The 15,122-nt window shown below is 40.8% G+C and overlaps 1 protein-coding gene across 1 annotated transcript; it reads right to left on the bottom strand.

Annotated features, from left to right (window-relative positions):
• Nucleotides 1–276: 276 nt before the first annotated feature.
• LOC122136702 (gastrula zinc finger protein XlCGF8.2DB-like) lies at nt 277–2,079 on the bottom strand. Its single transcript, XM_042721128.1, has 3 exons — nt 2,034–2,079; nt 1,324–1,359; nt 277–1,257 (listed from the first exon to the last, which is right to left on the bottom strand). Exons 1-3 carry the CDS (start codon nt 2,077–2,079, stop codon nt 653–655), a joined length of 687 nt encoding a protein of 228 aa, XP_042577062.1. The 3' UTR covers nt 277–652.
• Nucleotides 2,080–15,122: the final 13,043 nt, after the last annotated feature.

Raw genomic sequence — 15,122 nt, 5'->3', positions numbered from 1 at the left:
AAGAGTTGTTGATAAAGAAACAAACGCCCCCACCTCTGCTTTTCCCTGTGAGCTCTTTCGTTCTGTCCGAGCGGTGCACAGAGAACCCCGTAAGCTCAATGGCTGAGTCTGGAACCACTGCAGACATCCAGGTTTCTGTGAGGCAAATAATGCAGCAGTCCCTTGTTTCTCATTGGTATGAGATACGTGCCCGCAGTTCGCAAAGTTTGTTGTCCAGTGACTGAACGTTAGCCAGCAGAATGGATGGGAGAGGAGGTCGGAGGGGACTCTCTTCCCTCTTTTCCGGCGGCGTTTCCTCGGTCGCGCCCGCGCAGCCCAGACAAAGGGCTCTGATGCGGTGTCTGTAAACAAAGCGCCAGCGTTCAAGAACTCAAAGTCCGGTTTGCGTTCTGCGATGTTGGAACCAATGTTTAGAAGCGTGTGTCTGTCGTAGACAGTTATACAAACAACATCCAACACGTAGAACAACAAAAAAACAAGTAAAACAAACGAAATACTGCTAAGTTTACTCGGAGCTCGCAACAACAACATGCTCGGCACCATCTTCGAATTATTATTAATTCATAAGTAATGACAGATTTATCTGGAAGATATTTTATTGGTTGATTGGAGTGTCATTTTGGTCAGAACGCTCATCAGATCTGAAGATGATCTACTTATTGTGAATGTTTTTTGTGTGAGAGTGTAGAGAAGATGATTGATTGAAAGACTTCCCACATTCAGTGCAGTGATATGGTTTCTCTCCAGTGTGGATCCTCTCATGCAGTTTTAAATGGCTTGCTGAAATAAAAGTCTTTTCACACTGAAAGCACACTGAAAGCACATGTACAGCAGTATGTATTTTCTGATGTTCTTTCAAATGTTGTAGTAATGTAAAATACTTTCCACACAAATGACATAAATGTGGTTTCTCCTTCAGATGAACATTAATGTGCTTCTTCAGCTCCGAAGCTCTCAAAAATGTTTTGTCACATTTATCACATGTGTGCTGCTTCTCTCCAGTGTGGATGTTCATGTGATCCTTAAGGGTTGTTGAGTGTGAGAAACTCTTCCCGCACTGATCACAGGTGAATGGTTTCTCTCTAGTATGAACTCGTATGTGAACATCAAGATGATATTTTTGTGTGAAACTCTTCCCACACTGCATGCAGGTAAATGGTTTCTCTCCAGTATGAACTCTTATGTGAACATCAAGATGATATTTTTGTGTGAAACCCTTCCCACATGAGTGCAGGTGAAAGATTTCTTGGCTGTTCTCTTCTTAAAACCTCTCTGTTTGAGTTTTTTCCCCACTTTTGACATTATTTTTCTCCTCAAATTCACTCAATTCTTCTTTCTCCTCATTATCTTCAATCACCTCTGAAACAAAAGTATAAACAGTAAATTTTCATTAAATCGTAAAAACAAACAAAAACATAAAAGTAAAAGGACTTAAACAATAAACCCTGATATACCAGCAGAAAGTAGACAATTGCATTACAAAATTGTAATAATTTTAATGCAATTTTATGAATTAAAACATCCCTGAAACTTTCCATGAATGGCATGCATTGATCTTTTGTATTTAAAATATTATAGGCACAAATCTCATGTTTCTATAGGGAGAACTATTTAATGTTTGATAAACAACATGAAGGATCGGATACAGTTTTGGTGCCAGAGAAGACTTTATATTTTATGGGTTTGTGTATTGACAACCCTGCAGACGATTTGTTCAGACCCCAGACAAAGTGGATGTCTTCTGACAGGATCTGGCATCCATACTGGATCTTAAAGTAGTGTGTAACAACTCCATTGGAAAGAAAACATCCTTCAATTTTTTAAATCTGAAAGTGCACCATGTATAAAGTTATTGTCTCTCAAAAGAAAGAGTCAACTCTGAATCATTGAAACAAGTCGTTTTTAAAATGAACCCCAAGCCGTTTCATGTTGATGTCTAAATGAAATCTGAATGAAAACACAAATTCACTCTTTGCCACTAGATGCCACCTTAGGAGGATAAAATACTGTTTCCTCTGTAACTGTACACAAACCTGCACTGCACTCACAAAAGCTGCTTAAATCAGGCAGTACAGACATGATGAAATAAAAATGAGACCAATCCCCGCAGATTATCTCCACGCAAAGACGGATTTGAAAAAAATGTATATGTTGAGCAAATCGTTTGAGAGTATTGAACAAATGAGGTAAAAATAAATGCATATTATAACATAATTAAAGAGTTTTTTGACCTAGCATGCATGTTGTTAGGGACTCCCAAAACCTAATTTTAACTATCTGGTGTGGAGACTCAATCTAATATAGAATTTGTTAGGGGGAAAAAGTACTTAGTTCATAAGAAGTGTCCCTAATTATTTGATGCTTCAGTAAAATTATTCAACAGCTCAATATGTTTTTTTTTCTTAGCAAACCAAAACAAGCAAAACTTTATAATCATCAGCGTTATGAAAAATAGACACAAACCTGTTAGTTCTTCAGTATCTTCAGAGTGTTTGATTCTGCAGGGTTCTGGATCTCTCATCTTCTCTCTGTCCTCTTTAATAAACTCAGTCTTTACAGATTTCAGCTCTTCCTGATGATTTGATGATATTCCTGCATTTATTACTGAATTAGAAATAACTACATTAATTACTTAATAGCTGTGAGAGGAGCTTCACTGATGATGTGATTACTGTGGGTGGAGCTTCACGGATGATGATGTAATTTCTGTGGGTGGAGCTGATCTGCCAAAATTAAAATATATCAATTTTTTTTTAATATATCTGTAACTTATTGGGTCCAGATGTCAAATTTTAGTTTCTGCATCAAATGGAATTAAAAAAGTGATTTTATACACACAGAAAATAAATTAAATGCAAGTGTCTGTTTCTTTTCTTTTTTTCTTTTTTTTTGTGAAAACGTCAAAATATAGGTGAAATAATATTTCATCATCATTCAGCATAACACGTTTATGTAAAAATGAAACAACATAGTTATTCTGACCTGTACTAATGAAAATATGCAAAAGTGACTATATTTTACATCTTAATTGATTAAAAACTTCTGCTAACAAAGATTAATATTTTGGGGCTTCATTACACGTGATCCTTAAATATAGTATTTAAATGTCATCAAATGATTTTTGTTCTAAATATGTCTGATGTTTATTTATTCATTCAGTATTGCTATATAAACCCATTTTGTCTTTGACACATATAATAATTGATACATTTAAGCATCCATATCTATCGTAAACTGATGCAATTTACAATTTCTTTATTTCTAAAATCATTCTGTTTCTTCATTTAAATAACAGCAGAAACAGAAAACATTTGAAAGTATAAAGTCAGAAAAAAGCATGTTTGTGAGAAATAACCCTCAGTCTGTTTACACCAATGAAATGAGCAATTTTCAGGAGATCTGAAGACATCAGCATAATAAATGAGGTGAAAACAGGAACTATTGACATGAAATAAAGAGTCTTTTCAGCAGCTCTGTTAATACTGATGAGTCTCAGACCATCAACACTCATTCAACAAGACATTCAGATCATCAGCAGATCATCTCTCTTTAATTCTGAGTGTTTGCTGATAGAAACACATTATACAATATGATAAAACCTACAAATGTTTGAATGACAGATACTGTTATTTTTCACAATGTGACATGGACGAAACAAAATACATTACATAACATACATTATACATTATACATTATACCCTTACGAAAATTAACCATGGTTTTACTATAGTAAAAGTGTAGGTACCCTTTTTTTCTCGTATTGATTGACTATTAAAAATTATATATAAATTATAATATACAATTATATATATATATATATATAGAGAGAGAGAGAGAGAGAGAGAGAGAGAGACAGAGTTTGGATACAAAACACAATAAATAAATTTTGATCAATTTGAGTGAAAATGTGTTATGTTTGTTTTTTTTTTCCAAGAAAGTGGCAAGATGAAAACCACTATTTTCTGTTTCAAAATTTCACATAGCATCTTTAGGTTATAATAACATAAAAAAAATTCAAATCCACATTTTGATTTTCAAAGATTTATTATAAAATGCAATTTTTTCCCCCAAATGCAATAAATCCATGAAGGTTTTTTTTTTTTTTTAATTGAATCAATATAATGTTATTTTTCATATTGCAACTGTTGAAAATACACAACATAGTAAGTTGATCCACAAACATAGATGCTCGTATATATATATATATATATATATATATATATATATATATATACATATATATATATATATATATACATATATATATATATATATACAAATATATATATATATACTAGTGGTGGGCCGTTATCGGCGTTAACGTGCTGCGTTAACGTGAGACTCTTATCGGGCGATAAAAAAATATCGCCGTTAATCTATTCTCAAAGTTGGGTTGGGAGCTGGGTCTATACTACGCAAGCTATGATGACTTTCACCGTGATAGTTTAGCGCGGATGTATACCTAGACGAATTTCACTGTAGGAGGCGAGAACGAGTCTTCGAACCTGTGTGTATGCCTAGTGTGAAATTACCAAGCTTCCCAAAAAAAAACCTCGACAAGACTCACGCCTGTTTCACACATCCTCCGTCTGCAGTGCGTCTGCAGTCCGTGTGCGTTACGTGTGTGGTGCAGAAGCAGCATGTACTCATTGTGTTTTCACACAGGACGCGTTTGCAGTCCGCTACTGATCCGCGGCTGTTTAGTCCACAAACACAACATTTGTTCATTATTCTATATTTCAAACCATGTAATAAAAAAAAAAATTGACTTATCACAGAACAGTAAAAATCTTTCATAATCACAGACGTAAGTTTAAACTTAATAAATATAAACAACACATTATTCATGCATTTGACTTCTAGGTTAGTATAATAAGATGCTCAAGCAAGCGGCAAAACATTTAAACAACAATTAGCCTACTTTTCTTGTTGGTGTAGCCCAGTGGTAATCTTGGGGATATAGTGTCATTGGAACAGGGTGGGTTATGATTAATCTCTCTTACTCTCAAAAACGAGTCATATGACTATTAAAAAAGTAAACGTTTATTTACTTTAAATAAATAATAGGGGACATCTGACTTCTAAATAAGGAAATATCAGTTCATTTTACATAATTAAAAGGAAATAAATATTTGGTCATTTTATTTCGTGACAGTAATTAAAACTGAAGTTTAAAGTTTATATTATTTAGCTGAATAACATTTCCAAAGGTTTTATGCAGTTAGCCTTTTATTATTTTATTTTTACTGTTTTTATGTTACTATTTTTATTGGTCATTTGGGTATTCATGCTGTATAGTCAATAGTGTTTGGCTGCAGGTATGAAAAAGATATACACGTGACCTGATGAGAGACGTGAGAAAGTGCTAGAAGTTTTTTTCTCTTCGTGCTGGACTCGTGTGGAGCGCGGAACGCTGGCACGTTGAGAGGAAAAAAGAACGCTAGAAAGTGCGAGTAAAGCCGATTAAACTGAGCGGGAAGCTCAGAGAAGAGGACCACGGACTCGGGATGTTTGTGAGCCGCGAGACTGAGTGAGAAACCCGACTGACGGAGCGGGAGAGAAGGAGCGGAAGCCGTGAACGGAGGTAGCCGAGATAGTTAGCCACGGTGGGCGTATGCTGGGCGGAACTGTCGTTTAATCGCACAGCACCTTATCATCCGGACCAAAGTCTTTCCACGCTCTCAATTTTTTGCAAGTGTTCGTTCAGCGCACTCAATGTCCGTTCAGCACACTCAATGTTTTGCAAGACCAAAACAGGCCTGCAACGTTTTTTTCTTTGTTCAAAATGTTACCGTGAGTAAACTGGAACATGTGTGAATGTGTGTGAGTGGGCCCACCACTGCATTTGCTAAGACTTGTTTCAGGACACTTGGCGCATTTTGTTTATTGTAAAGTTTCTGTGTATTCTCGATTGTTAGGAAAGAGCTAAGACTTTTGAACCACTTATTCTGGTGTAACAAGTGTGATTGAAACTATTGGGGTTTCAAGCTAAATTGTAAAGTGGTTATTATTTAAGTGTTTGGGGAATCTTTTGGTTATTTATTTTTGTATATTCGTTAATATTGAATTTTGGAGAAAGCTTTTATATTCTATTTGCCAAATTCTTTTATTCAATTAAACAAGGGCGTTACCCTATTTTTGCTAGACTAAAAAACCTCTCTGGGTCTCATTCTTTCTAAATATTTTATTGTCAAAAGGTTTTATAACTCATTAGGTGCACCTTAGTGGTATCCACCTGAACTACACCGAACCCAAGCACCCCCATTCTCACGCAAGTAACTCACAGAGTGGTTGTACGGGTGCTACATAAATAAAATGGAGGCACCGCTGGGATACATTTAGTTCATAAGTAGTTTTAGCAGCTCTAACTTTAGTTTGACCCAGAGATTTAAATAGTTTGTTTAAAAAGTAGGCCTAGTTTAGAAACATGAAAAATCACATTAAAGATTACTTATTGTGAAAACTCTAAAACTGCCAGATTAGAGTTTTACTAAGCATCCTAAATCAAGAAAACACAGATTAAGCTTTATCTGTGTTAAAATACAACCAAAACCTACCAAATTTAGTTCTGACAAGTGATCACTGTACGCGCACAACCCCTGGGGATGGCTCAGTTGAAGAACTGGTGTGTTGGAGAAGGCATAGACCCGGTGAAAGCCTTGCTGGTTAAAGATGTACCTCCGGAAACTGAAGTTGGGTTCATTGAAGAAACGCTGCAGACTGTCAAAGCACTCGGGAGAGTCAAGGTGAGAGGAAGAATGTATGACCCTCAGTCTCAAAGTTTAACCGTGCTATGTGAGTGCAGGGAGAAGGTGAATACAAAGGCCATTCCTCTTGATGTTGTTCCTGAGGGGTTTGCTATGACCTGGAGAATCTTTGGACCTTCTGAGCAGGAGGAAGAACCCCAAGCTCAGGCAGCCGGTGATGGTCACAATGTGCCACTGCCAGATTCCAGTTTTTTCTCCCCACTTCAAGCATCCACTCCTGAAGCTATCATTCGAGCAGTTGGTGATGTCCTGCAAATGACAAGTAAGCACACACATGGTGACAACAATCTTTACAGAAGACTGCGCACTTTCTCAGGGGTCATGCCCACACCCCCAGGAGAAGAACAGCTGGAAAACTGGGTTGAACAAGCCAGACTTATGATTGAAGAATATGATCGCCCTGAAAGAGAAAAGAAAATGAGAATAATGGAAAGTGTAAAGGGTCCTGCACTCGAAATCCTCCAAGCTGTCCGTTTCAACAACCCATCTGCATCCTCTATGGACTACATTGACATTCTCGAGACCACTTTTGGCAACCCCGAGAGCGGTGAAGAACTTTACTTTGCCTTCAGAATGTTGTGTCAACACCCCAACGAGAAACTCTCTGAGTTCCTAAGACGCCTTGAGAGAGTCCTAAATAAAGTTGTCCAAAAGGGTGGACTCCAGTCATCGGCGGCAGACAAAGCACGTCTTGACCAACTCATTAAAGGGGCCATCAGGTCTGACATTATGATACTAAATCTCTGATTAAGAGACTGCAGAGACAGTCCTCCCACTTTTCTCGAGCTGCTGAATGAGATACGCCTGGAGGAGGAGCATGAAGTTTCACATCGCAGATCCATCCACCCAAAGCCGTCTACGCCAAAAGTGCTACTGTGACCTCTGACATAGAGTTAAAAGATTTGAAAGCTGAAATACACCAACTCCGAGCACAAGTAAGTGAATTCTCTGCCCCCACCGCCATGTCAAGTCACCTTTCGACGAGCACACTGTTTTCGGTCACTCCGACGGCAGAGAACCCAGAAGACAAGAACGTTCAAGCTTTAAAGAAAGAAGTTGTCAAACTCCGAAAGCAAGTATCTGTCATGTCAGTCAAGCCTAAGTATAGTTCTGCTACTGAGCCCTGCCCACAAGAGACCCAGTCACGATCCTGGCAGCCAAGACCTTCTACAGCCAGAGACCCAATTGTTTTTTTTTTTGCTATAGTTGCGGTGAAGACGGGCATTTTGCCAACAAGTGTGCCTCTCCCGAAAACTATCCCAAAGTTATTCAGAAACTGCTGCAAGCTCAAAGAAAGTCCAAGCAGAACTGCAAATCTGATAACGAAGCAAGAACCAAGACCACAAATGCAAGTGTCAAGAGAAGCTCGGTAAATGTACAGACCAACAGTTTGCCCGAGGGACTCGTGGGACCGCCCTCCACTGCTCAGGTCAGGATCAATGGCAACCCCTGCACCGCGCTGATGGACAGTGGATCTCAAGTTACCATCATCTTCGACAGCTGGTATGCCAAACAACTGTCACACATCCAGTTAAACTCAGTGACCGGTCTAGCCATATGGGGCCTAAGTGAGTCAGAGAGCAGTTACCCGTACAAAGGTTACATACAGATTGAGTTGGAGCTGCCACAAAAACCTAAGTCCAACAAAGTCAAGTCTGTTCCTGTTCTGGCCCTGGTGTGCCCTGATCCACGATGCTCCGAGACTATACCTGTCCTGATCGGCACAAACGTCAGGGGGGTTCAGCCTTTCAAGTCCCAGCCTAAAAGGAAAGAAGACCTGGAGAATGTCAACTCGGTCAAAATTCAAGTTCAAGAGAAAAAACATTTACCTGTTTATGTAGGGATGTCCATAAAAGGCAACAAAGACATGCCTGTGGCTGAAGTAAAGTGGTCTGGGCCTGGTCCTCTCAGCATCCCTCCTGGCACTGAATACGTTGCTATCTGCAAAGTTAAAGAGAAACAAGACATCGGAGACAGCATACTCATCATTGAACGAGTCCACTCACCTGCTCTTCCTCCAAGTGTACTTGTCCAGCCGACTGTGTTGTTTTCCAAGATGTTAGATCCAAACAACTTCCTGGTGCTCCTGCGTAATGAGTCTCTAAAGCAAACTGCCATTCCAATGGGCACCGTGATCGCTCACCTTCACATCGCTGACATTGTGACAGATGCACCAAACCCTAAAGCCGAATCCGTTCCAGCTATGGATCCTTCTCTGTTTGACTTCAGTGAGTCACCCATCAGCAAAGAGTGGAAAGAAAGGCTGAGTCAAAAGCTTGCCAAACATTCCCATGTGTTCTCTATAGAAGAGTGGGATGTTGGTTTGGCTAAAGGGGTAGAACATCACATCCGTTTGAACGATAACACTCCCTTCAGAGAGAGATCTCGACGTATTGCCCCTGCTGATTTGGATGATCTTCGGCGTCACCTGCAAGGTTTGTTGGCGGCTGGGATCATAAAAGAATTGAGAAGTCCATATGTTTCACCGATTGTCCTGGCACGTAAAAAGAATGGTCAACTTCGTATGTGCATCGACTACCGCACCCTGAACCGGAGAACTATCCCAGATCAGTACACTGTACCACGTATTGACGACGCTCTCGATTGCTTGTCCGGCAGTAAGTGGTTTTCAGTGCTGGATCTGCGCAGTGGCTACTATCAAATCCCAATGGCTGATGAGGACAAAGAGAAAACTGCTTTTATCTGTCCTCTGGGATTCTTCCAATTTGAGCGGATGCCGCAGGGGATCACAGGGGCCCCTGCAACATTTCAACGACTCATGGAGAAGGCAGTCGGTGACATACACATGGTTGAAGTCATAGTCTATCTTGATGACCTCATTGTTTTCGGCAAGACTCTGGGGGAGCATGAGCAAAGACTCCTCAAAGTCATCACTCGTCTCGAAGAAGCTGGACTTAAGTTGTCCCTCAACAAGTGCCAGTTCTGTCGCTCACAAGTCACCTATGTCGGGCACATCGTCTCTGAGCACGATATTGCCACAGACCCAGACAAAGTGGAAGCAGTGACGCGGTGGAAGCAGCCAACCGACCTTCCTTCTCTGCAGTCATTCCTGGGGTTCTGCGGCTGCTACCGCAGGTTTATAAAAAACTACTCCATCATCGTCCGACCACTTACAGAGCTGTGCAAAGGGTATCCTCTGACCCAAAAGAAGCGAAAGTCTACCTCTTCATCAGACAAGACCTACTACAAAGTCAGTGAGGCTTTCGGTGACCGGTGGGACCAGTCATGTTCAGAGGCGTTCCAAAAGATCATCCACTGCCTCACAAGCGCACCTGTGCTGGCATTCTCCGACCCCACCAAGCCTTACATACTTCACATTGATGCCAGTTTTTCATGGGCTTGGCGCTGTCCTCAACCAAGAGTACCCTGATGGCTTGAGACCTGTTGCTTTCGCAAGCCGCAAGCTGAGTGCCTCTGAAAAGAACTATCCAGTGCACCAGCTCGAGTTTTTGGCACTTAAGTGGGCAGTGGTGGACAAGTTCCACGACTACTTGTATGGCGCACAGTTTACCGTGAGAACTGATAATAACCCCCTAACGTATATCCTCACGACTGCCAAACTCAACGCGACAGGTCACCGCTGGCTCTCAGCATTCGCCACCTACAATTTCACACTGCAGTACAGGCCTGGCAGCAGCAACGTCGATGCCGATGCCCTGTCACGCAACCCTCTTCCAACCACAGAAGAAGTCTGGCAAACCATACCGACTGAAAGTGTTCAAGCTCTGTGTAAACAGATCAAGTGCCGTGAAACTCCGACAGAGCCCACAACTATTGCTGAGTCACTCGGAGTGTCACCTGATGGTATACCAGAGTGTTTCGCCTCCCCAGATCGGTTGGATCTCGGTTCTCTGAGTCAGCTCAGTCACAAAGACCTGGTCACCGCTCAAGATGTTGACTCCACTATCGCTCCAGTCAAACAGTCACTTCGTGGTGGTCTATCATTCACCAGCCCCGACAATCCAACTTCTGTCCTGTTTCACAAAGAAGCAAGCAAGCTGTTCATCCAAAACAATCTGCTCTACAGAAAGGCTGAGAAAAATGGATCTGAGGTAAAGCAGCTGGTACTGCCCAGAGAGTATGTCCCGATGGTCCTGAAATCTCTGCATGATGAGTCCAGTCACTTGGGCATGGACAAGACCATCGAACTTATCAGAAATCGGTTCTACTGGCCAAAAATGGGAGTTGAGGTTGAGCAGTACATCAAGAATTGCGGCAGATGCATCACTCGCAAAGCCCTTCCTCAGAGAGCTGCTCGCTTAAAACAGATCACCAGCCAAGGCCCTCTAGACCTTGTCTGTATAGATTTTCTGTCACTTGAGCCCGACTCCCAAGGTTTCGCCAATATCCTTGTAGTGACAGACCACTTTACTCGATACGCCCAAGCTTTTCCAGCCAAAGACCAGAAGGCGGCCACCATTGCTAAGATACTGTGTGAGCGCTACTTTGTACACTACGGACTCCCTGCCCGCATACATTCGGATCAAGGCCGCGATTTTGAAAGCAAACTGATCCAAGACCTTCTGCTGATGTTGGGTATTCGTAAGTCAAGAACAACGCCTTACCACCCTCAGGGAGATCCGCAACCCGAAAGATTCAACCGTACACTCTTGTCAATGCTTGGCACACTGGATCCAAAGCAAAAACAAAAATGGAGTCAAAAGATTAGTCAGTTGGTCCACGCCTACAACTGTTCTCAAAACGATGCAACTGGTTACTCGCCTTACCTGCTTATGTTCGGCAGAGAAGCTCGCTTACCGGTAGACATCTGCTTTGGCGTGACTGAGGATGACCAAAAGACAAAGTCCTATCATCAGTATGTTGTTAAGCTCAAGAAATAGCTCCAAAGAGCCTACAGTCTTGCAACAGAATCATCAGACAAGAACCACCAAAGAAACAAAAAAGCACACGACAGGCACATCAAAGAACAAGTCCTTGACAAAGGTGACAGGGTGCTGCTGAGAAACTTTGGGGTCACAGGCAAGCAAAAATTGAAATGCAAGTGGGGCGATCCTCACCATATATTGTTATGGAGAAGCTACCCAACTTACCTGTCTACAAGATCAAGCCAGAGAGAGGCATGGGAGCAGAAAAGACTATTCATCACAATCACTTGTTACCCATTGGTTATCTTGTGAGAATCCCTGTTGACGAAAGGGAAGTGGAGCCACAACAAAGACTTGTGACTAGAGCATTTCAGCAAAAGACAAAAGAACTGGTACAGACAAACAACCACGATGAAGACGTGTCCTCGGAATTAGAGTACGACGAAGTATACCTGCAAAGCCACGTTGAGTTAGACTGGGATAAGTTGCTGACATGTCCAGAACTGTCCACAAAGCAATCCAAGCCAATCGTCACCGAGCCTGAAAGACAAGCTCAAGACCCGGCTGAGATAGAGCCAGTGGTCAGTGATCTTCCAAACCTGCCTCTCAACGCTGATCCAGAAATCAACGTTCTAGAAGAGGGAGCAGCCGTCAACCCCTATCCGGACACTCAAGCTGGGATTGAACAAGTTGAGCATCGCAAAAGAGTCACTCGTCCAGTGGTCAAGCTGAGCTACGATGAACTTGGCAAGCCCAGTGATTACCCTGTGACAGTCCTAAGCCATGGAGTGTTGGTGGGAAGTGGACTCTACGGAGACTCCAGAAGCAGTCAGTGTCAAACTCTCTGGTGCCACCCCATGGCGTTGTGTTTCACTTGTTCTAATCTGGCCTCTACCCTTGACTTTAAGACTATTAGAGTCCTCTAAGGTTTATTTTGATGAGGGCATCAAAACTGTCTAGAAGGGGGAGGATGTAGCCCAGTGGTAAACTTGGGTATATAGTGTCATTGGAACAGGGTGGGTTATGATTAATCTCTCTTACTCTCAAAAACGAGTCATATGACTATTAAAAAAGTAAACGTTTATTTACTTTAAATAAATAATAGGGGACATCTGACTTCTAAATAAGGAAATATCAGTTCATTTTACATAATTAAAAGGAAATAAATATTTGGTCATTTTATTTCGTGACAGTAATTAAAAACTAAAGTTTAAAGTTTATATTATTTAGCTGAATAACATTTCCAAAGGTTTTATGCAGTTAGCCTTTTATTATTTTATTTTTTACTGTTTTTATGTTACTATTTTTATTGGTCATTTGGGTATTCATGCTGTATAGTCAATAGTGTTTGGCTGCAGGTATGAAAAAGATATACACGTGACCTGATGAGAGACGTGAGAAAGTGCTGGAAGTTTTTTTCTCTTCGTGCTGGACTCGTGTGGAGCGCGGAACGCTGGCACGTTGAGAAGAAAAAAAGAACGCTAGAAAGTGCGAGTAAACCCGATTAAACTGAGCGGGAAGCTCAGAGAAGAGGACCACGGACTCGGGATGTTTGTGAGCCGCGAGACTGAGTGAGAAACGAAGCCGGAGACCCGTCTGACGGAGCGGGAGAGAAGGAGCGGAAGCCGTGAACGGAGGTAGCCGAGATAGTTTGCCACGGTGGGCGTATGCTGGGCGGAACTATAGTTTAATCGCACAGCACCTTATCATCCGGACCAAAGTCTTTCCACGCTCTCAATTTTTTGCAAGTGTTCGTTCAGCGCACTCAATGTCCGTTCAGCGCACTCAATGTTTTGCAAGACCAAAACAGGCCTGCAACGTTTTTTTCTTCGTTCAAAATGTTACCGTGAGTAAACTGGAACATGTGTGAATGTGTGTGTGTGTGAGTGGGCCCACCACTGCATTTGCTAAGACTTGTTTCAGGACACTTGGCACATTTTGTTTATTGTAAAGTTCTCTGTATATTCTCGATTGTTAGGAAAGAGCTAAGACTTTTGAACCACTTATTCTGGTGTAACAAGTGTGATTGAAACTACTGGGGTTTCAAGCTAAATTGTAAAGTGGTTATTATTTAAGTGTTTGGGGAATCTTTTGGTTATTTATTTTCGTATATTTGTTAATATTGAATTTTGGGGAAAGCTTTTATATTCTATTTGCCAAATTCTTTTATTCAATTAAACAAGGGCGTTACCCTATTTTTGCTAGACTAAAAAACCTCTCTGGGTCTCATTCTTTCTAAATATTTTATTGTCAAAAGGTTTTATAACTCATTAGGTGCACCTTAGTGGTATCCACCTGAACTACACCGAACCCAAGCACCCCCATTCTCACGCAAGTAACTCACAGAGTGGTTGTACGGGTGCTACATTGGGATATCGCAAATATTTAAAATTAAAGCACAGAAACAGTCGACTCTCGTGCCTTTTGCATTTAAATCTTTATTACAAGCAATCGCACGGTTCTTAATGAACTTTGTTTTTCTGCTTCCATAAAAGTGCATAGGCCTATATCATGTTGCCTCGTTTATCTAAATGTGCTCTTTTTCTTGTTTTAAACCTAGCCAAAAACCCACGTGTTGCGTGTATAACACTGTAGGCTGTAATTAGTATTCATTTATTGTGAAATTACTGCATTTCCGTGTCAATCCATGTTAATTTTTACCGCGAACAATGCGCTGTCATTTTAATTCAGCGCATGCAGCACAACAAAAATAGACTCGGTACACTGCTGCAGACGCACCTCTCCTGGATCGCACTGACGGACCGCAGCCGTGTGAACGCTGGAATCCGTTAAAATGAGTGCGTAAAAAAAAAACGCATACGCACTGCAGACGGAGTATGTGTGAAACAGGCGTAAGGTTGTTTGCAACTTGTGCAATGCGGAATTAGTTTACTGTAGGAGTTCTTCCAGTCTCAAGTACCACCTAAACGCAAAGCATCCCTTAGCTAATGCAGAAGATGCCAGGCCAAGCAATGTAGCGCAGGGGAAGAGTCGTCGTCAAAACTACTATGTTTGAGTGCAGCACAGCTCTATCAGTACTAACAAGTACGTCTTATTGAACATAATTTGAATGCCTGGAGCAGAATTCAAATGAGCCATTTTAATCTAGATGAATCAAGATTAATTCCAAGATTACAGTGAGATTAATCTAGATTAAAAAAATAATCTATGCCCACCACTAATATATATATATATAGAGAGAGAGAGAGTTTGGATACAAAGCACAATAAATCCATTTTGATCAATTTGAGTGAAAATGTTTTTTATTTTATTTTTTTATTTTTATTTTTTTTTTGCAGCGTTATTTCACCAGAGTTACCATGTTAATCAAGCCAGCACAGCAGCGCTAAAGCAAACATGAACAGGTACAAGACATCAAGGAAATATGAGATACAGAGTATAAATGCCATTTTTATTGCTTAAAATCATCCAGTATTCTTGTTATGTTTTAGCATAAATATATAAAAATAAAAATCCATAACAAAACTGTTTAAAATAGTTATCAGAC

The sequence above is a fragment of the Cyprinus carpio genome, chromosome B3, assembly GCF_018340385.1.
Source record: "Cyprinus carpio isolate SPL01 chromosome B3, ASM1834038v1, whole genome shotgun sequence".
NCBI classification, from domain to species: domain Eukaryota; kingdom Metazoa; phylum Chordata; class Actinopteri; order Cypriniformes; family Cyprinidae; genus Cyprinus; species Cyprinus carpio.
This window is presented reverse-complemented; position numbering and strand designations above follow the sequence as displayed.